Source organism: Siphateles boraxobius, unplaced genomic scaffold (genome assembly GCF_051911475.1).
Source record: "Siphateles boraxobius isolate OS27281-9 unplaced genomic scaffold, OSU_SipBor_1 13, whole genome shotgun sequence".
Taxonomy (NCBI): Eukaryota; Metazoa; Chordata; class Actinopteri; order Cypriniformes; family Leuciscidae; genus Siphateles; species Siphateles boraxobius.
The window spans coordinates 31209321-31232445 of record NW_027508733.1 but is presented as its reverse complement, the minus strand read 5'-3'; the positions used below and the strand labels follow the sequence as shown (position 1 = coordinate 31232445).

At 39.0% G+C, this 23125-nt stretch overlaps 3 protein-coding genes across 4 annotated transcripts in view; all 3 read left to right on the top strand.

Annotated features, from left to right (window-relative positions):
• The first annotated feature begins 135 nt into the window (after positions 1-135).
• On the top strand, positions 136-9599 carry LOC143736271 (tripartite motif-containing protein 16-like). Its single transcript, XM_077226998.1, has 6 exons — positions 136-805; positions 2185-2280; positions 2380-2613; positions 8020-8179; positions 8642-8689; positions 8896-9599. Exons 1-6 carry the CDS (start codon positions 233-235, stop codon positions 9420-9422), a joined length of 1638 nt encoding a protein of 545 aa, XP_077083113.1. The 5' UTR covers positions 136-232; the 3' UTR covers positions 9423-9599.
• A 629-nt stretch (positions 9600-10228) lies between these two features.
• On the top strand, positions 10229-14244 carry terf2ip (telomeric repeat binding factor 2, interacting protein). 2 transcript variants are annotated; one of them, XM_077226999.1, is made up of 4 exons: positions 10229-10311; positions 10914-11838; positions 11919-12040; positions 13540-14244. In XM_077226999.1, exons 2-4 carry the CDS (start codon positions 10926-10928, stop codon positions 14104-14106), a joined length of 1602 nt encoding a protein of 533 aa, XP_077083114.1. In that variant the 5' UTR covers positions 10229-10311; positions 10914-10925; the 3' UTR covers positions 14107-14244. The 2 variants fall into 2 exon arrangements, with proteins under 2 accessions (XP_077083114.1, XP_077083115.1); XM_077227000.1 differs by having other exon boundaries at positions 10279-10356.
• A 1546-nt stretch (positions 14245-15790) lies between these two features.
• The window catches only part of rnf123 (ring finger protein 123), a 158864-nt gene continuing 151529 nt past the window's right edge, over positions 15791-23125 (top strand). The window contains exons 1-6 of the mRNA XM_077226997.1: positions 15791-15926; positions 16598-16700; positions 16796-16883; positions 20981-21060; positions 21352-21446; positions 21779-21833. Of these exons, the coding sequence (XP_077083112.1) occupies positions 16622-16700; positions 16796-16883; positions 20981-21060; positions 21352-21446; positions 21779-21833 (397 nt within the window). The 5' untranslated portion in view covers positions 15791-15926; positions 16598-16621. The remainder of the gene's footprint in view (positions 15927-16597; positions 16701-16795; positions 16884-20980; positions 21061-21351; positions 21447-21778; positions 21834-23125) is intronic.

Genomic DNA, 23125 nt, shown 5'->3' with positions numbered 1-23125 from the left:
TGAACCAGACAGAGGGAAGTTAGCAAGGGAAGGCCATAAAAAAGTGGACTTAAACACAGCCCTGAAAAGTGTCTCTCCTTGGGAATGAGGAAGCTGCTTTACAGACACACCTGTTTTACACACGTCACTCAAACACAGAAGCAGGAAACAATTTCAACTCTGTTCAGGGAAACAGAAACTTAAGTATTGTTGAGCTTTGTGTTTTTGTCTCTCTCTGTATTCATGAAGTAAAATGGCAGAGGCCAGATTTTCTCAAGATGAGTTCATGTGTCCAGTGTGTCTGGATCTCCTGAAGGATCCAGTGACCATCCACTGTGGACACAGTTACTGTAAGATCTGTATTACAGGCCACTGGAATCAGGAGGACAAGAAGAGAGTCTACAGCTGCCCTCAGTGCAGACAGACCTTCAGTCCAAGACCTGCTTTAGGCAAAAACACCATTCTGGCTGAACTGGTGGAGAAACTAGAGAAGACTAAACTTCCTGCTGACTGTTACGCTGGAGCTGGAGACGTGGAGTGTGACGTCTGTACTGGAAGAAAATACAAAGCTGTCAAGTCCTGTCTGGTGTGTCAGGAATCTTATTGTCAAACTCATTTTGACCGTCATGAGGAATATCACTCTCGTAAACCACACAAAGTGATTGATGCCACTGGACGACTGCAGGACATGATCTGCCGTAAACATGATAAAGAGCTAGAAATTTACTGTATCACTGATCAACAATACATTTGTGTACGGTGTAAGGAGTATGAACATAAAAAACACAAAACTGTATCAGCTGCAGCACAGAGGACTGAGAAACAGGTATGAACTTGAAAACAATTGAACAAAAATTAAACAATTCTGTCTTCATTTACTCACTGTTATACCGATCTAAAACGGTTTGACTTTCTTCTGTGGAATGTAAAATATGACATTTTAAAGAAAGTCTCATTTATTTTAGTGTATACATTGACAGTTTAACCTCCAAAAAGGAGAAAAAAAGAAATCTAAACAACTTCAGTGGTTTAAAAAAATTAGTGTGGGTCACAGGATTTTAGTTAGTAGTACTTTATTGTTCAGCCTTAGCCGAAAATTGGTCTTCGGTCCTGCCATACAATCACTTAAACAATTAACAATACACAACATCTGCCCGATACATCTAACAATACACAATATCATCAAAGATTAAACTATTCACATTTCCTAACTCTTATTCAAAAGACTTATTGCATTTGGTAAGTTTGTTTATATATAGCTTTAATCACTTTTGGTATTCTATAACGACGACATGATGGTAATAATTCAAAAACATGATTTGGGGTGTGTTGTGTCTCTTGTTATAGTCAAAGCTTTTCTCTGAACAGCAATTTGATATAACTGAGCGACTGACTTTTGCTTAGATACTATAATTTTTCCTGCTACTCTTGTAATTCTGTCTAATTTTACTTTATTCACAGATGTAACACGTCCCAACCACACGGTTATATTATACCCTAAAACACTCTCAATTAAACTTGTATAAACTCTTTGCAGAACAACCTGACTCACAGAAAATCCTCTCAATTTCCTTAGCAAGAATAGCCTTTGATTTGCTTTCTTACAAATAAGATCCACATTATCAGAAAAATTCAATTTACAGTCAATCATGGTTCCCAAATGCTGTCACGGGGTGTTTTGGGTTTTGGTTCATGTTTCCTGTCTTGTCATGTGATTCCTTGGCCCTCATGTGATCCTGTCATGTGTCCCGTGTTGTCATGTTGTCATTGGTTCATTGTTTCATTGTGCACAGTTGTGTCTTGTTCAGTCATCAGTCACATAGTGTGTAAGCCCTCATGTTTGCCATGTGTCTTTGTCAAGTATTGTAACCTGTAACCACTGTTGTGAAGTCCATGTCCATGTCCATGTCTTGAGTTTAATGCCACGCCATGCCTTTGTTTTATGTTTGATCTTTAGTGTTTTATGTTTGATCTTTAGTCTTTGTGTTTGATCTTTAGTCTTTGTGTTTGAGTATTAATGAACAGCACTTGGGTTCTACAACTTGCCTTCAGTGGACTTGAAAAATGTGACTTGCAGATAATATTATTTACGTAAAAGGCCACTTACGAGTAAAAGTAAATAAAATAATGCTGACAATTTTGCTTCATATTTTTTCATAATCTATAGTCTTATGTGACATTTCCTGTTATTGGTTTGTCCTCCAGAAGCAGCTGCAGGAGACTCAGATGAAGCTCCGCCAGAGACTCCTGCAGAGAGAGAAAGATGTTCAGCAGCTGAGAGAGGCTGTGGAGTCTCATAAGGTGAGTCTGGAAAAGGAGAAGTTTGTGAAGCCTCAGTTAGGACTCTGCTCCTACAGTCCTGCTGAACTCACTGTGTGATTGTGATGTGTGTCCTAACAGCGCTCTGCACACACAGCAGTGGAGGACAGTGAGAGGATCTTCACTGAGCTCATCCGATCCATTGAGAAAAGCCGCTCTGAGGCGACACAGCGGATCAGAGATCAGGAAAAGACTGCAGTGAGTCGAGCTGAAGAACGACTGGAGCAATTGGAGCAGGAGATCAATGATCTGAGGAGGAGAGACGCTGAGCTGGAGCAGCTTTCACACACACAGGATGACATCCAGTTCCTGCAGGTAACAGAAATCTAGAAGAATAGGGTCATGGTGGACTTGAGCAAGATCCTGCTTTGACCGAGAAACATCTCATGAAAGCAGAACGAGCAGATGACTGACATGTTGTCAGGAATTCAGTCAGATATAGTCAAGAGCTGTGTTATCATATACTTATCAGTCAGACTCTCATCTGAACATCTTATTTGAAAGAGCTTGGAAATCTCATAGTAAACATTTTTCTGAGCTTTTTTCTTTTTGTTTTTTGAATCTGTATAGAATTTAATTCACACACACATCATCATTTCAAAAACAAATTACAATAGTAATAGGAAGGTTATTGTGTGAAAAATGGGAACCCCAAAGAAGCTATTAAAGCTTTTAAGAGGGGGCCCAATATCTACATACAACATATAACATTCAAGAAAAATTCACTCCATAAAACAAATAAATATAAATACAACAAAACACAAGCACTACAAATAAACATACGATCCCAGCACAAATAGAACACTTCCAAAATGATCAAAAAGTATATGTTAAAAGCAAAATTTCCTTCAGATTTTTGAAAACGGAGACAGAATGCACCGATTTAAGGTTTTCCTCAAGCTTGTTCCAAATCTGCGGACCTCTACAGATTACATTCAGGCTCGTACATTTCAAACGTCTTATTTTACCAGTAATTAACTCTTTTTCCCTTGTGTGATATGTATGCTGGTTCGACTGATTGGGACAAGTTCACACAATGGGTCATTTAGCTTATGAACAACCTGGAATATCATACAAGCATTATGAAAAGCATTGTATTCGGTAAGTCTTAATAAACCCAGGCGATGAAACAATAGACGCGAGGGGGTATTTGGCTCAGATCACGTCAATACCCGTATGATTTTTTTCTGTAAGGACTGTATTTTTTTTAGGTAGCTAGTAAAAGTGTTACACCATATGACATTGCAATAATTTAAGTGGGACTCAAACAAGGTTTTATAGAAGATGACAAGTGCTGACTGTGGGAGAAGATGTCTTACTTTAAAAAATAGTCCAACATATTTTGATAATTTTGTTATTAACTGGTCAATATGACATTTGAATTGTAGACATTCATCAATAAAGACTCTGAGAAATTTAATGGTGTTTACTCTTTCAATAATTTGTTCATTTATTTTAAGACAGACATACTTATTTACCAATTGATTTTGTTTGGAATGAAACACGATGTAGTTAGTCTTGTTTATGTTAAGAGATAAATTATTGCACCGAAACCAGATAGCAACATTTCTTAGCTCTCTATTTATGGTTTCTTCCATTTCGTCTGGATTCTTATGTGACATAAATAAATTGAAACTAGGGAACTTGATGGTATTATATTCCACCCAACTAGATTATTCATCATCTTTTCTACTACAATATTTTCAGTAATCGTCACCAAAACTGGGCCAGATCTTCGAACCTGATAAGTTTGCCTACTGTCACAATCAACAGCTGTAGTGTCCATGTGCTCCTCCAGAGGGCACTCCTTCCGACTTTGTTGTTCTCCCATTATGAACTACATTCTCCACAATCTTGTACCTCATTATGGTTTAATTTCTCCCACCTGTTGATTATTTTCTGAGTTTAGTTTGCCTGTTTATGCTCTTGTATTTTAGTCGTGAGTCGTTGTTTGTATTCATGTCTCCATCGGGGTACCTGTATGATTAGGTTTATGGACTAGTTTTGGCCACTAGAGGCCCTCATTGTGTTTCATTTCAGTTTCCCGCCATTTTATAATGTGCTATTGTTCTCACCTCTGCCTCATTTCCTGTCAGTTTATTTAAGTTGCTCTGTTCCTCTGTTTTTGCTCAGAGTTTGTTAGGTTGAGACTAGAGATGCGCGGTTGGTGGTTATAGCCGCGGATAAACCGTGGATCGGGCGGATGACGTGACGAAAAAAATTATTTTAATTAAATTCGGGCGGGTGGCGGGCGGTTTCTAGTCTCGCAGCTGTCATCAGCAGCGCCTTGTATCAGCGGATGGCGGGCGGGAAAATTGGTCAAAAACGTTGGTGCGGACGGATGAGTTTTGTGATGCGGTTGCGGATGAAATAATAGCCCATCTGCGCATCTCTAGTTGAGACCAACCTCTTAGGTCTTTTGGCAAATTCCTCTTGTGATTTACTCTGTATTTATTTGCTCTGTTTGATTATCAGACTTTTTCATTTTGTTGTCCTTATTTTTTCCCATGGAAGTTTTTGAATTTTTTGATTTACCTTTTTAGGAAACATTTTTTACCCTTTGTTTCTAGATACTCTTTTGGGATTTTTGTATTGACTCCTTGGGACAAACTTGGGGTTTCTGTTTGGACCCAGCAGATTCATCCAGTTCACAGGATCTTCTATGGGCAGTTGCCCATCAGGGGGCCGCCTTAGCCCAGCATGAGACCCTTATGGCTAAACACAATGGCCTGCTGTCTGACACTCTGACTTCTCTACAAGAGATTTTTCGGCGACTGCCTCCCACCCCTGATCCAGCCTCAGTTCCTTTGCATCAGTCAGGGTCACCTAACCCCATTCCTTTGGGTGAACCCATATTACCCACGAGAGAGAGAGAGAGAGAGAGAGAGAGGAACCCGCGTTACGAGACTTGTAACGTGCGAAAGAAAAGTGACAACATGGTCAACATTGACAGGGCTGTGTGTGTCTTCGTCGTTATTAAAAATACTATTAATCACAGCCGCTAAAGAACTGAAATGACAGTCTTCATCTTCGTCGTCTTCTTCTTCTTCAGCAAGTCAGCTGTTGTTCATTTCCGCCACCTACTGGCATGGAGTGTGAAGCGTTGAGAGAGAGAGAGAGAGAGAGAGAGAGAGAGAGAGGAGGTCTGTGACGGGAGCTACTCTAACTGCTCCCCACACCAATTCAGGATTATTTATTCCAGGATTATTCCACACTCTCCGGGTACTATCATGACCACTCCTTGCAGGCCTGGGTGGATTCAGGTGCGGCTGGAAATTTTATGGGCCTTTCCTTGGCTAAGAAGCTTTGTATTCCCTGTGAAACCCTTTCCTTTCCACTGACTCTTACTGCTCTGGATGGATGACCTTTGGGCTATGGAGAGATAACGCATCAAACATCCTCTCTACGCCTTTCCACTTTTTAACACCAGGAGGAAATGGTTTTCCATCTAATTCAGTTTCCCAACTTCCCTGTAGTCCTTGGTCACCCCTGGCTTCTGTAGCATAATCCACATATCGACTGGTCCACCAAAACAATCCTAGAATGGAGTCCCACCTGTCATGTCACCTGTATTTTTTTGAGTTCCCCTGACACAAGTCCCAAGAACTCCCTGATCTCTCTCGAGTTCCCCCTGTGTATCACAATCTCCAGGAGGTCTTTAGTAAGTACGGCCAGCACATTACCCCCACGGCCCCTACGATTGTGCAATTGACCTGCTCCCAGGCACTACACCCCCTAGAGGCCGGATCTCCTCTCTTTCCCTTCCTGAGCGGGCCGCCATGGACCGCTATATCAAAGACTCCCTTGCCACAGGATTCATCCGGGCTTCCACCTCTCTCACAGGTGCAGGATTTTTCTTTCTTTTTTCTTTCCATGTATTGATTACAGAGGCCTCAATAAGATCACTGTCTGAAACCGTTATCCATTATCTTACATGGCCACTGCTTTTGAATTTCTTCAAGGAGCCTCAATCTTCACAAAACTCAACCTGCGCAACACATACCACCTAGTGCGCATAAGGCATTATGAATACCAAGTTATGCCCTTCAGGCTCACAAATGTCCCCGCTATGTTTCAGGCATTCATCAATGACGTTCTTCAGGACATGCTAAACGAATTTGTGTTGTTTACTTAGACGATATTCTCAGGGTCCTTGCAGAAGGTTCTCAGTCGCCTCCTGGATAATCACTTGTTCATCAAACCCGAGAAGTGTGCATTTCATTGTGTTCACAGTGCAGTTCCTAGGATTCGTCATCAGACCGGGCAACATTAAAATGGATTCTAAGAAAGTCCAGGCCATTACTGATTGGCCCACCTCAGTGAAGGACATTCAACGGTTCCCAGGATTTACTCATTTTTCGCAAGTCTCTGTTTTTCAACCGGTTTCAGTTTACTCTGTCCTTCCGGGGGCGGAATCCAAGAATTATTTCCATAATAAGTTTAACTATATTTTAAAAGTATGCTCAATTATTCTTGTTTTTCACAATGGCCCTCATTTATCAAAAGTGCGTACACCAAATTTCCAGCGTACACCTGGCGTACACCCAAAACCACGGTGACTTTGAGATTTATCAATATGGACGTTGGCGTACGGCACGCTCAAATCCTACGCCAGCTCAGGAGGTGGTGTACGCAAGTTTTGAGTTAGTGCGGAAATGCGCAGAAAAACAATTCCTAACACCACAAAACGCACTGACAAACTAAAAGATATGATATATTATGACCCACTGTAAAAAACAACAACAACAACATAGTAATTATAAACTTCAGTGTTTATATTTGTGCAACATGGACTTCAATGTTTAATTTGTGTGACTTTACCAAAGCATTTGATTTGTAGCCATATGTATTCCTTCAGTTGCGAGCCTGTGTGCTTTACCCTGACGTTTCAGGGTTAGGCCCGGCAGGTGCGCACAGACTGGGTTCGGTAATGAAAGGCTTTCAATGACCAAAAAATAATTCAGACTGAAAAAATAATAAATACATTATTCTTCTTTAAAATAATAATAATAATACAGATAATAATAACGACGTTCTTCTAAATAACAATAAGCGTCATTAATAATAAAAATCATAATAAGAAGAAGAATATTACAAATTGTCATGCAATTATTAATGTGAATGAATGGTACTCCACATCACATCATCATCATCACTATTGTACACCCCAATACATGTGACGTGATTCGAAATTGAATGCTAATTGTTTCAAAAGACGTGCTGTAAAATAATGCATTGTGATAGGTCATTTCGGCTCCACGTCGGAGAAGTTTCTCTTCTGTGCCGTCTTCCGTGTGTACATGGCGTAAAATGAGGGCGTGGGGGAAGCGGAGACTTGAATATATAGGGGCGTGTTATTCTAATGACAATCGTTTTCAGCCGCAGGATTTATCAAGGGCAGGTATTGCGTACACCTGGATTTCAAAGGTACGCACAGCTTCATAAATCAGGCGGTGAGAGGAGTGTAAGCATAATCTAACGCCAACATATACGCCCGTTTCTACGCAAGAATGATAAATGAGGGCCAATGAGTCTAGCTGGCACTCTAGAATTTGTGTAATTCTACATATGTATAAGAAAGTATCTAATTGTGTGAAAGTGCTGGATTGAGCTGAGTTACTGAAAATAAATCAAGTCAACAAGAGCCGCACAGATCCGATAGTAGTGTAAGTTACTGAGTGAAGTGTGCAGCTGATGAGTTTTGATTTCTGTTTTCTGTAGAGTTTCCAGTCTCTCTCGGCACCTCCTGAATCTACAGATGTAAATGACAATCCCTTCAGTTCTCTCTCCTCTTTTGATGGAGTGAGAGAATCTGTCCGTCAGCTGAAAGTCAAACTGGAGGATTTCTGCAAAGAGGAGCTCAAGAAGATCTCTGACAGAGGTAAAGTCCTCATTTACAAAGGGCCTCGTTTACAAAGACGTGCGTAGAATGATCCTAAATGTGAATGTTCAACAATTTAAGGAATGTTACTATAATTTATAAAATTCGTAATGTTCGTAAATGCATCACAGTTTAGCTAAAATTCAAGTCCATTGTGAACAAGCGCATCAGCTTCACCTACAGAGCGACCACAAAAATCCCTGGATGGTTCAGAGGTTTGGCACTCATCATCATGGACAATCATATTTATTTATATTGATGTAGGATAATATCCATGGAATTTAGGATCAAATCCAATATATGTGTTTTATAAATGAGGCCCCAGGAGATCAATCTGCTCTCAGAAATGAGTCCAACATTGTCCAGTATCATGAAGAACGATCTCATTAGAAATGTGGCGAGATGGATGAATTTTATCTTTTCATTTCTCTTCACACTGTTCATGTCTGTTTATTTCCACAGTCACATTCACCAACAGGGATCCCAAAACCATGAACGACTTCCTACAATGTAAGTCACTAAGAAAACAAGGAGACAAACTCACTGTGTGTGTTCACATTCTTCCTGTTGAAGGTGAAAGAAACCATACTAGTCTAATAATTGATCATTTATAAGATTATCTGGTCAGCTGTACTGAGACACAGCTGATGCACTGAATGTTAATGATTAATTAAAGATGAATAATTCCTGATTCTGATGTGTTTTCTCTCTGTCAGATTCCCATCAACTCACTCTGGATCTGAACACAGTGAATAAATACCTCAGTCTGTCTAAGAAGAACAGAGTGATTAAATACATTAACTCAGAGCAGAAATATCCTGATCATCCAGACAGATTTGATTATTGGCCTCAGGTGTTGTGTAGAGAGAGTGTGTGTGGACGCTGTTACTGGGAGACTGAGTCTAGTGGGAATAATGGTGTGTATATATCAGTGTCATATAAGAGCATCAGCAGAAAGGGAGAGGGTAATGAGTGTTTGTTTGGATATAACGATCAGTCCTGGAGTTTGATCTGCTCTCCCTCCAGTTACTCATTCAGACACAATAACATACAGACTGTTCTCCCTGCAGTGTCCATCAGCCATAGAATAGGAGTGTATGTGGATCACAGTGCAGGAACTCTGTCCTTCTACAGCGTCTCTGACACAATGAGCCTCATCCACACAGTCCAGACCACATTCACTCAGCCGCTCTATCCTGGGTTTACTGTTGGTTATAAGTCATCAGTGAAACTGTTGATGTAGCAGAATAGACTGTAGAGAGATGTGGCCCATAATACTTTGAGCTGCTTGATAAATCAGTTACTGTGAGATGAGTTTCTTATTTTCTCTTTATCACATTATTATTAAAGCTGAAGTTCTGTCACTGAAATAATATCAGAACAAATGTAATAAATCCTCATATATGTGTGTTTGTCCCTTTCATGTTTCACAATGGTTTTTTATTATTTTTTCCCCCCATTTATTTTTTGTTATATTTACGGCTGTTTTTAACAGTCAGATGAATGTGCTGAGTAAATGCTATACAGTGCATCTGGTATTCACACCGCTTCACTTTTTCCACATTTTGTTTTGTTACAGCCTTATTCCAAAATGTATTAAATTTATTGTTTTCCTTTTTATTTAAATTCTTTTCAAATGTATTATTTATTAAAAATAAAAATGGAAAAAATCGCACGTATATAAGTATTCAAGCACCTATATATATATATATATATATATATATATATATATATATATATATATATATATATATATATATATACAAAGTTACAAATACATGGATTGGGAACATTCCCTGAACGTTCTGGGAACCTAAATTTGTTAACTGGGAACTAACAACAAAATAAAATATTATAATATATATCTTTGTTAGGGTTTATACATTTCGCTTGATTAAAAAAAATCGTTTTACTTTTAGCACCTTTACTTTCACTTTTATTGTTTTCCCGCGTTGAGACGCATTGAACATTTCCTTATCCGTCTTTTTCCATAATAAAAGTCTCAGCGCGCGCTCTCGTGCAGGAGTCTCTCATCGCGGGAGATAGAGCCGTGACTCTTATTTTGAAATATGTTTTTCACATGTCTTTCAGCTCAGTGTTTGTCTGGACTTCTGTAACACTGCGAAACACGGGTAGTTTATATTTTCTTTCACATCAATATTTTGGTTTCTCGACAGGTAGTGGGTTCATACTAGTCGTTTGTATGTATTGATGCTCTTTGCTACAAAGCAGAATGCAGGGAAAGCCTGCGACGTGCAAGTATTTCAAGTATGAATCATGGTAGCGTTAGAATATCTGCGAGTGTAACGTAACGTTAAATAATGCACTGTAATGGTTATGAATATTACGTTTTACTTCATTCAAAATATATGCGCTTTTAAAACAGCGTTGATGCGAGATGATTGAATTCTAATGACATAAAAGACCAAACTGTTTGCAAATGAAAAGAAGAAACGTGTTTGTGTGTATAAAAATATAAAACCAAGTTGCATTTGAATGCTTCTAGGTCTTTTATTAGAACTGATTTTACTTTTTGAGTGTAGTTCATCACATTAATAACTATGTACATGATCAACCAATAAATGCCGAACAGACATTTTTACAATACCCCTTAAATAATATATAGCTATAAATAATATATAGTTTTATTATATAAAACCAAATTAACTTTTTTTTTTTTTTTACTTAAACCATTTTAATGTGTAAACAATTAACTTTCACATTTAATCCTCAGGTAATCTTCACGATGTCAAAGCCAGGAGAGGAGAAGGTCTCTGAAATATCTCCCGTCTTATTCCTGGAAACAAGTGGACATTCAATGCGCTTCTATGTGAGACCCGGTCCAACTAAAACGCAGCTTTACCCTCTGATATCTAACGGAGGAGGCATTTTATGTCGGAATCAAGAGCCCGGAGCCATTTTGCTGGTGGATCCAGGCGACGTGACCAGTGCGATGGCGAGCACTGGGCAAACCTACATCTCTACGAAATTCATCCGAGATTGTGCAGAGCAGAACCAGCAGTTGGATCGGGACGACTATGTGATCAGCGTGGGACCGTCTGTCCAGACGAGGATGGCTGCCCGTCACCAGGGCACTGGACGGCGGGGTTACTCGCCTGAAGACGACGCCGCTATTGTGAAGTTCATGGAAAAGCGGCAGCCGGAAGCCAAAGGAAACCTGGTTTGGAAAGAAATGGAGAAGCGGCATGTGACCGACCACAGCTGGCAGTCCATGAAGGATCGGTTTCTAAAACACCTTCAGCATAAGCTCACGGAGAAAAGCCCGAAGAAAAGTCCCTCTAAAAGAAAAGCTCTTTTTTTTACTCAAAGCCCCTTATCGAAGAAGAAAGGGACTCAGACCTCAGAACCCAAGGCTGATACTGATAGCTTACGAAAGTCACCTCAGAAATCACCTCAAAAGTCCAATGCTGTGTCGGATTCATCTGAAACGCAAATATCCACAGAGGGTCCAACTATTGGGACCATCCCTCCTCCATCTCCTGAGAGAGCCAGTTCTCCTCCAGAGGCGGCCAGCGAGTCGCCACGTGACCGTCAGGACGAGTCCCGTGTCCCGGTCCAAGAACAAGAAACTCCAGGGCCTGAAATGTCCAAAAGTCCTAGATTAGACGAAGATCGTAATGGACATGACATTCCAGATGGTAGCACTTTCATTACATGGTTTTATTTATTTACCGTTTAAGCTTTGTCCATAAACCTTCTTCATTTTACTTTACTTTAGGACCAAGGGAACATCCATCTCTCGACAAAACAAAACAAACAACCTGCAAAACCTCCACGGCTGATTCTAAGAAACTCGGGATTCTTGCAAAAGCTGCAAGAGAATTTGAGGACTCGGATGTGGTAAGATTGAACAATATAAACCCTGACTAGATAAAGCTGCTGGATCAGTGACATGAAGCTCCTTCATTGTGTAGATCTATTATTTAAAAATGATATTAAAATTGGATTCGCCTATAATGAATGATTTTAATTTAGGTAGTTTGACATAGGAATTTATTATTATATCTTATATACAGTAGTGGGCAAAAGTGATGTCCGGAGGGGATTTTTGTTTTAAATTATCGTACATGTTTGATTAAATCATAAAAATATGAGGAAAATATGAGTTAAATATGAGCGAAGAACAAAACACTACACTTGGTTATGGTATTTATCTGACACAATTTTTTGTCAAAAACTGCAAGCTAAAGGTTTTACTATGCAAATAAAAACAAATGCTCACATGAAAGAATATACATTGACTACAGCATAGTCAGTTATTATTATTTTGTTGGTTCTGTTTTGTTTTTGCATGCACAATTTCTTTGTATGACAGCTTGGGCAAAAATTATATCCATAGAATTTATGTTTCACTCCGTTATCATAAATAAAACAGTTGACTCTAAGCGACTACCAGACAAAATCTGTACACATTCTTAATAATATTGGAATAAATGTTGAAAATGTCAAAAGTTCTCAGACCAGAAATCACTTTTGGAGACTACTTAGTGCTGTCAAATCGATTCCAACAGAAAAGTTTGTGTTTATATAATATATATGTGTGTGTGTGTGTGTGTGTGTGTGTGTATTTACTGTATATACACACATGTATTATATAAATATTATTATTATTATTATATAATAAATTATTATAAATTATATAAATATATAAGCATTTATATTATGAATAAATGTATTTTGTTTTTACAATATCAGAAATATAAAAAAAAATATTTAAAAAAATATCCAAAGTAATGTAGTGTGACCAACAAAGTCATGTGGTGTAACCAACATGCAGGGAAAAAATAATAATAAAAGAGGTAATGATGTTATATAGAGAGGACACCTGCAGACCCTTTGTGAATATTTGTCAATACGTTTCTAACAATATCAGAGAATTTGAGCTTTTTATTAGGCAAAGTAGTTAAAGCTTTAAAATGTCATGTGGTACAACCTCCCTCTACTCCTCAAAAAGTAAATTATCATAAGATATTTATGAAATAATTCCTGCTATTTGTAAAGAATTATATTTTGAAAATAATGAGTAAGATTTGTAAACTCAAATGTATTTAAAGTACAAGAAAATATTACTCTTTTTATCGGATATATGCACCACATGACATGAAACAGAAGTTGAACGTGTTTAAAAACCATATAGAACCAACTTGAATTGGTTCCAACAATTTTTAAGATCTTTACACATTTTTATACTAGATTTTTAATTTTTTTTCCATTACTTTATTATCCATTAGTTTTTTTCTTCTTCTCCATAATACATTTGTAAAAGGATAGTTTTCCAGCGTTTCAGCTAAGATAACCTCAGTGAACAAATCTGTAATGACTTGAATGCATTTCCACAGATGGATGAAAGTGAAGAAGGGGAAGACCGGAGTGAAGCCCCGATCATCGAGCCCTCGGACGCACATGAGAGTTCAGCGTCGCATGCAACATCTGCCAGGGAACCAGAAAGCCCAGCTGAGCACCACGAGGAAGCCCGACAGGATTCAGCAGCACCTGAGGAAGAAGAGCGTCCAGAGCCCAGTTCCACAGCGTTTAACGCCCACGCGTTCATGTTCGACTCGGAGTCAGGGGAACAGAACCACAGCCAGGCCAGAGGAACGCCAGAGGAAAGCCTCTCCAGGCTCCTGGTGGACGTCAAGGACCAGGTCAAGACCTTGATGAGAGAGAGTAAGAAAGACCTGGTTGAGGTGACCAAGGCGCTGTTGAAAGCCAGCGGGGACCTCGCACGTGCTCGGGTGTATCTCATCGACGGGTACGAGCAGGAGATCCACGGGCCGCTCTGGAATCATCTGGATGATGAGGTCCTCCTGTTGGCTGATTCATACGAACTTGAGCAGCTTCAGTCGAAATTCGGAGAGGAGGAAGTGAGCAGGAGAAGAGCCTTCCTCACGGCTGGCAAAAACTGAGAGGATTTGCTGTTGCTTGGTTTTACTAAGTTTTATATTCTCAGTTTGGTACCAGTTCCGTTTTATGTTGAAAAGTTCATATGAGAATTTTTGCTAATAATTACTTTGTTATATAAATAAATTAAAGTATTTTCCTAACTGATTGTGTATAATTGTGTTAAACGCAATATTATCCAACAAATTTAAAACACATTTACATACATACGTATACGTCTGTGTATCTTATATTAATCTAATTGCAATCTAAACAAATCTAAACCTAAAATCTAATAGCTTTTTTGGATTATTGAAAAGATGCCGCAGACTAGTTTGGGGCAAAAGTGTTGTCGCTAGAGGGACGAAAGGTGTTGATGATTTTAGGGCCCCTGGCTTTCAATGGCCCCGCAATTTTGACAGAGAGTAAAACCAAATTCAATTGTATGTTTTGCACAAGGGTGATACATTTCCCAGTGCAGGTTTCGCAATGGGTTCAAGTTGGCCACATGAAGTTGTTGGGTTGACCAACAGAAAGCTCTTGGTTTGAAAGTGACTTCTGTGTGAGCGATGCAAATGCATCACTACTCTTGATAATAGACATTTACATTTCCATAATGTGACTGCACCTTTATTACAGTTAAAATACTTTAATATAAAAAGTTGGCGGTTATCAGCTTGTATATTGTCACTAATTTAGTCATAATTCTTTTAAAATGTAATTCCTGAGGTGTAAAGTGATCAAAACGCTGTCGCTGCTTGAGGCCAAGCGGCATAATATGGTCACGTGACATCTGTTACTTTTCTCAGCGCTGCTGACGATGGTTCACTCACAGCGTTTTGTGATTATTGGGAAGCGATTTCATATTTAATCAGTGGCAGAGAGGAAAAAAATGTTCATGTGTAGCCTATGTCTGATACAGAGGAATAGTAGATTTAACCCTACGTTTTTTTAAGCACACAAATGTTTCCAGATAAGACAAATACTTTTGAGGATTCGGCTTTTTTGCACTCAAGCGTCCTCTGAAGGAATAAAACGGGCTGAAAAAGTTATTAGTCAACAACATTTGCCGCCCAGTGGTCTTTTTATGGATTTGATGATTCGCGTTCATTCACGTCTACGTATTTTGTCCTAAAACGCGCTCTATAGCAGTGAATCGTATGTGTCTATGGGAATTGGGCGGCACATTTACGTGCTAATAATTGCTTATCAAAAGTCACTCAAAATAATTCCTGCAGGGGGCTCTACATGGCTCACAATGCCCACTCCCACATTTAATCATATTAAAATATCTGGATTTATGTTGTGTTATATGAGGATTGTGTATACTAAATTGTATAGTTTTAATCTGTTGATTTCAAAGAGCGACACTTTACGTCTAAATACAAATCCACCAACGCAATGGCTAAATGATGATGTAAACATTTATAAAAGTCTCTGATTGGTCCATCCAGAACAGCACTGAGTAAAGTTACAAAAAGCACGTGTCATCGAACTATATATAGCCGCAGCCCGGAAAATAATTTACATATAAATAACGATATTTTGAAACACCAATAGACACTGAATTGAAAACATAACGAAAAAAGATAAAATAAGAAAACTATTATTTAAACCCTTCGTATCTGACCAATGGGAGACAGGTTTTGGGCTACAAGCTCCGCCCACTTAATCACATCCTTGTTTCTGAGTGCCATCCCTCTGCTTATTATATTTCTAAGGTTAAAGGCAGCGACTGTAGACACATTTAAAGCGAAGAGTCTTATAACAAAATCTGCTGATCATAAATAAACACAACACACCAAGTCAGTGAGTACTGCAGGAGAAATTAAAGAAACCATAAGCGGTAATGTCGCTTAATTTCTGTATTCCAAATTTTACGCATTATCATAGCAGCTCTGGCTGTCATATGTGTTCGACACGGAGGCTGAAACATTAAATATTGTTTTTGTTGCACATATGTTGGGCAGTTTAGACCCCCAACAGCCCTTAAATCATATTTATATTGGTTATAAACATATACATGATTTTGTTAATGTCATAAAGCCGTTATGTTAGCAAAAATAGTGGCTAGAGAGAGAGAGTGTGTGTTTATATTGTGCAAATGTTTGTGTGTGTTTGCTAAAACAACAGCATGTAAACATTGAACCTGCTGGGTATTTTGGTTGTTTAAATGTAGTTTAAGCCTGTTGTCAAAATAATTTCTAGTTCACACTGCATTGTTCTGCATTGTATCTGTGTTATTACTATACAAAAATATAAACATGAACACTCAATCTGCTAAACAATCATCTAACAAAAATGAATGCCTACCATACATATTTTTATGACTACGATGTTTTGATTTGGACATATACTACGGTAGTGTCATGTAAATATCATGTAGCATAAGCATTTAGCACCTTATCTGATAAGTCACTGTACTACCATGGTAGTTCTGCTGTACTGTAGTATATTACATAATATGAAATGAGGTTTGTTTTTGTATGCAGTAATTGGTCTGTGTTTGTTTGTCAGATCAGTGATCTGTCTAGAGGCAGAATGAGCTCAAAGGGTGGCACTGCCCTGTCCCGACGCAACTATCGCCTGGCATCCGACACAGACAAACCCAAAGTCACAGGTATTTCCCTGTAAAAAACATTTTACAGCAGGTAACCCCCTTGTAAAGAAGTTAAGTTCTTCATGTAGGTGTGTTAATTATGTGTATTTTCTCAGGTATTGTCAATGAGAAGTTATTGAGCGACTATCTGCACCATGTGTTTCCTGCCTCCAGTAAGCAGGGACCAGCATCAGCCGTGTACAGGTTAGTTCATTGACAAAGGGTTTTGGGGCTTTTGCCTTGAACTATAGTTGAACTATATAGAATTTTTATTTATTTAATTAAAAATCTTGTATATACATAAGTATTCAGTTATGTAATCCAAGCACCACAATATGAAAGTAATGTAATCTGATTACTTTTGGATTCCTTCAAGAACACATATGTAAATAAATAAAGTCAAGTATAAAGCAACATTTAGGTGATCACGTGATCATGACTTGCAACAGAACCAGCTGTTAAAGGGGCATTCGGCATCTCTAGCTATTTCTTCGCTGATTTTCACTTTTGTTGTCGCATGTTTTCTCAAAGAGCTCCCCCTACAGCTGTGAGGCGTATATTTCACATCAATGTCGTAAAAAAACTCACTCTTCCCCCTTTCTACCGCTGCTCATGTGCATTTGTTATTATCGGAGCCGGCCAACTTTATCGTGTGGAGTGTGTCTACCGAGGTGTGTAATACATCATACACATTGAAGCCGGCGTGTGTGTTTATGTCGAATTGCCGTAAAGCAGTTTGTGTTTCTCGCTCGTTCTCGCTTCACACGATACTTCCTATTTCCAACTTAGTTAGTCCCCATGTTGCAAGGTTGGTTTTCCACCTGGGAACGTTGGGGGGAGCGGGAAAAGTCACCATTCTCACCAGAACAGGTTATTAAACCATCCAAATGATTTCTAAACGGTTTCATTAAGTTGAAATAGTTGCCGAATGCCCCTTTAATAGAGATGTGCGGATCAGTTCTAATGTCAACCGAATTCGCTGTTGATATCAATCATCCGCCCGCCACCCACTCCAACTTATGATTTTCCTCTGATTTAGATATTCACACTGAGAATTATTCTAATTTTCAGTGTAACGCGTGATGATATGGTAACATATTACACTGAAGTAGGCTGCTTTTAAATGAACATTTAAAGTAAAAGTTCTTCTTAGGCAAAATTGCATTTCTTTAATAGCCTAAGCTCAGGCTTTACTCCCTTCAAACATAAATTGTCACTGTTTACGTCACTGCAACTTCCTAAATTAAAAACGTTCACCCCAAGCAAAGGCTGGATAAAGGCTTCATGAGTTTATTGTCATATAGCATTTCAGAGCCGTATATACCCATCACTTGATTCTTCCTGGTAACTATTTCAGTAAAACACTCCCAATACGGTACTTAAAGATATTAAGGAGAGATGACTGACAGGACAATGACGCAGTGCACAACAGATCCCGAGGGTACCACCGCTCCATATACACAGAGTACGCATGATCGCAAATTGGAAAGTAAAAGTAAAAAGCGAAAATTTCAAAAAGCGATTTCAATACCCCATAATTCCCAGCTATTGCGAGAGAACGCAAGAACATCTCCTATCTCATATTTCTGTCCCTTTAGGGGCTCCGTAGAATATAATTTCCTTTCCAAACGTAGTATTCGTCTTCGGGTACATCCCTAACATATATAATGAATGTTTACATGAGTGAATGTGTTGATTACTTTGGCTTTCACTGTTGGCAGATTGCGCATGTTACAAAGATTGTAGGTGGGCTTTTTCCCACTGACAGTGATTTATTTATTATTTGATGTCATATTAAGGATTGTTTTGTCAATTATATTTTCATCCGCATGTTTTGAACCATTATTTTTGTGCAGGTGGTTGTAGGGCGAGAGACTAGAGGTCTGTGCAGGATGGATTTTTCAATCCCACTCCCGCAAGATTATGAACCGCTCCTGCCCGCTCCCGATTTTAGCCCGCTCACTCCCGAAATGTTCCCGTTTTGTCCCGTTTCTGCCCGCAAAAGCCTGTAGGAAGAGCTCTACGCTATTTATCACTACCGATCTGGGTAGATTCTGTCTTGTTCTGATGTCTATAGGTTATTTATTTCCAATTTCCACGCACACAACGTTTGAGATCTCCAGTTACAGACTTCTGCATGTTGTAATTATTTGATATTTATATTTTGCGGGAGTCATTTGCCATGAGTCATTTCTTTCTCGTACATATTCATATCTTCCATCCTGCATCCGCACTCAACAATTCAAAACTTGTCCTGCGCCGCACTCTGCAGAACTCTAGGAGTGACTTTCTTATTCGAGAGCATCTGATTGGACAAACATCTGTGCAGTGCAGGATGAGTCATCAGTTTATTTGATCTGTTTACGTTTTTTATTTTTGTCTAAACATAAGAAATCATGAAGAGATAAAGTCTGATGCATGAGTTGTTTGAGTGGATGTTGCTGGTGTCTTGTGCTGTTGGCTCGGTCCTGTGCTCACCTCCAGCCAGTGTCTGGTTACTGGTGCTGATCTATACATAGAGCATGATGGTACATGAGAGACAGCTGACATTCGCAGAGGGCTGTAGGCGGCCTGTAAAAAGGGTGGATGTGTGTACATATGATCTATAATTGTGGAATTTATGTCCGGCACCATGATGGGAATCTGTCACCACTGTGTAACGTCATGTGATGGTAGACTTGACTTTATCCACAGATATTTAGCTTAGATGAAATTTGAGATGTTTTGGTCTGTGTGATCCCGCCCACTGCCAATTTACCCAATATTGTTTTGACACCGTGGGTTCAGCCATAGAAGCCAACAAATGACCCGAGTCAGAGATCGCAGATTCTACCCGACCTAAATCATCCATCTAATGGTGCTTTCACACTGGCAGATTAGTTCGAACAGGGCCCGGTTTGCATGAAAAATTGGTGATGTGAAAGCTGTCATGCCACCCTTGAGCGCACTGGGTACTGAACCCGGAATACCTGCAGGAGGTGCTCTGAGTGCGGTTGCTCTGCAGCTGGAAATGCACATGCATTCGGGGGTTCTGGGAACAAAAAGCTCCATGACTAGAGGCTTATTAAAGCACATATAAATCAACTCATCAACTAACAGTGTAAGGCTCGTCGCCTGTAATTGTCAGTTGCACTCGTTCCTGTTGATTTCCTCATTCTGCCAACCCGCGTGAGCGACGAGTCTGAGGAGAAACGACTCTTTCCAATATTTTATATTTGGACTGCATTACCCATTTCAACCACTAGCTGTCAATATTACATACTATGCCCTTATGCCGAGTTCACACTACAGGATTTTAAGCCCGATTTGCAAGTTAACGAGCTGGCTGACGGGTCAGGTTGTAATCGCGTGCAAATCTGCAGGTGTCACGTGTCGCGACGTGCAACAGCCAATGAGTGAGCAATGCATGAGGTCACCGAAAGAAAAACAGCTGCAGCACCAGCAATGGCTTCAAGAAAAGTTTGTCAAAATTTTGTACCAACTGTTTTGTTTTTCATGACCGTTTTCCACCCTCTCTGTTATTTAATTTTGTCCCGTCGTCCATTTTCATATAGCAACTCCTGTTTTGCTTCATTTCCCATTCCACTTCTCGCGTGTGTTTTCGTGACAAAACGTGGTTTGGGGACCGGATAGAGTCGTTTGGTGACAGAGTTGTTGTCAGCTCGTGTAGTGTGTACCCCCTGTTGCAGATCATTTACGTAGTGTCACGTAGTGTGAACACCACAGCGACTTCAAGACTCCAGAGCAAGTCATGTAGTCTGAACAGCACAGCGATCTGCCGACGGTTAAAGTTGTGTAGTGTGAACTCGGCATTAAGGGTACGTTTACAAAAAAAGTTTTAAGTTTAAAGTAAGAAGACAATTTTTTTCCAAAACTTGCACTTTGAAACCAGATTTCAAAAGTTTGCATTTTTAGGCCCCATAAAACTCAGTTGTCATGTAAATGAACGGCCAAAACGCATATAAACAGTGTTGTGTAAACGCTCCCTTAGTCTGTTGCTATGTCATAGCTAGTGTGTTTTGGGTGGTTGCTTGGGTGCTGAGCTGTTTCTAAGGGGATTTGTTAAAAATTTTAGCATGTTGCCATGCTTTTGCTAGTGTATTTTGTACAATTTACATGTCAAAATTTTGCGATCTAGATTAGAAATAGAGCAGGATTTTTTATTTAACATCTAAATCTTTCTTTGTATAATGTTTTCCATATTTAAATTCCCATATATTCATTGTGAACTCTTTTATTATACTTTAATAAACCTATTAATAGTATGTAACCTGACAACCCGTCATGTCTCTTCCATGTAGAAAAACCCTGACGTTCCAGGATCTTGGAGCTCATCTGGAGAAGCTGCTGGCTGAAGATAATGTCGTTGAGGACGGCAAAGGTCAAACAAACACTTACACTTACCCATGCACTCTTAACAATGTACCCGAGTGTCTCACAAATGTCTCACCTAAATACATTTATTAAAATAAAAATCACCTATTTTTTTATTGTATTTACTCATACTTATGAAACTTGTCTTATGAATTATCTATAGTCTATTACCCCCAAATATTTATTTAGTTTTTTGTTTATTTATATTTTTGGTGATTTATTTATTCGATTGATTCCAGAGATGTTTTCAGCCATGGTTTCATTGATTTGCTGAATTATTTTCTCTTTTTGTATACAGATCAGATAGAAGGCTGCCTTGGACCTTCAACTGTTGTATTGGATCACAGCAGTGGGTTTGAAGGGCTGTTATTTGTTGACGATGACCTTTTGGGGGTGAGAAATTGATTGGAGCTTTTATCCATATATACTTTTTAACAAATTGCACAAATTAGCTGGCAAGTAAAACTTCAAATTCAGAGCAGAGTAGACCAATCACAACAGACTGGGTCTTCTGACCAATCAGAGCAGAGTAGACCAATCACAGCCGACCAGAAATTAGGACCCTTTAAAATCGCATAATAGGTGAACTTTAAATTTACTTCAATTTAAGTCAGTTCACTATTAAATTGGTTTGATGGTGTAAATTTTATGGAATATGTATTACAGATATGTTGCTTACTGGTAAATGTGTTCAGTTTTGTTCTTCCTCTCTTTCTGGATTGAAGGTCATCGGCCACAGTAACTTCAGCTCCATCAGAGCCACCACATGTGTTTACAAAGGTAACATTTCAATAACAAAAATTTACCAATTCCATGCTATTCTTAAAGTACCTTGGAGTAAATGTAAATTTAAATATAGCTGCAAACAGCAATTATCTGGGCCAACAAGTCATGCCAACATGGCATCAGACCAACTGCAACAACGAGCAATTAAAGATATTTTAAGATGATTTTAGGCAAAATGGCTGAAAAATCATAAATGCAGTCACTAGTAATTTAATTTAATACTTTATAATTTCCGTCCAATAGGTGACGGTTTGACCAAATTCATGTGGTGTGGTCAGAGTAAGGTGATAATGACACATGCAAAGTTTGGTGTCAACAAGGCAAAAGCATTGTAGAAATACAGCCTCAAAGTCATTTCGGCATCATGCCTCAACTTTGTTGCTGTAAACAGTTTCATCTATCGACACGAAATCCATAACTTTTTGTCGGCACAGTCTGAAGATGATACGATTCAGTTTTGGTGAAAATCGGACAAACTGTTGTTTTTCTTATGTAAATCAAAATGGAGGACAGGAAGTTTGGCTGACTTTGGCAAAATTGGTTTCTATGTTCTCAGTATGACCCAAAAAATCATTACAATTTGCTAATTTAATAAAAAGTTATTAGCACTTATGGAAATTTTATTCTAATTTTTGACCACAAGGTAGCGCTGTCCCGGAACTTTTTGAGTACCTTCAGGGCATCACAACGATACGCCAATGTGCTCGTAAAATATAGCATTTTATGATTTTATGGAGAAATTGGGTATCGTTTGACTCGACATGCTGCACCGAATCTAAAGGGACCAATTATTAGCAAAAATAGCAATTTTTCATATCACCTGACCACTAGGTGGCATTGTACCAAAACTGCGCAGGTAGACCCAGGTCATGGTTGTCATAACACACACCAAGTTTGGTCAGAATACGCTAAAGCGTTGCGGAGATATAGCCTCACTTTGATTTTGGTGCGCTCTTTGTCAAATTTGTTCACGTGTTATTCAAGATCAGTTTGTCGAGTCAACACGCATTCTATAATTTTTTTGTCGGCATTGTCTAAAGATGATCTGTTTAAATTTGCGTGAAAATCGGAGCGTTTACCTAGGACTAACTATTTCATGATGGTTCGAGCTAAGCAAAGTAGAAGAAAAAATACTTTTATTTGAAGCTTACGGTTCAAAAGTTATTAGCACATACTTGAGGTCAACTTTGGACAGTTGGTGGCGCTAAAGGGATTGAGTTAGAGTCTCCAAATTTGCTATGGTGACAGTTCAGACTGTCCTCTATCTGTGTGCCAAATTTCACAAC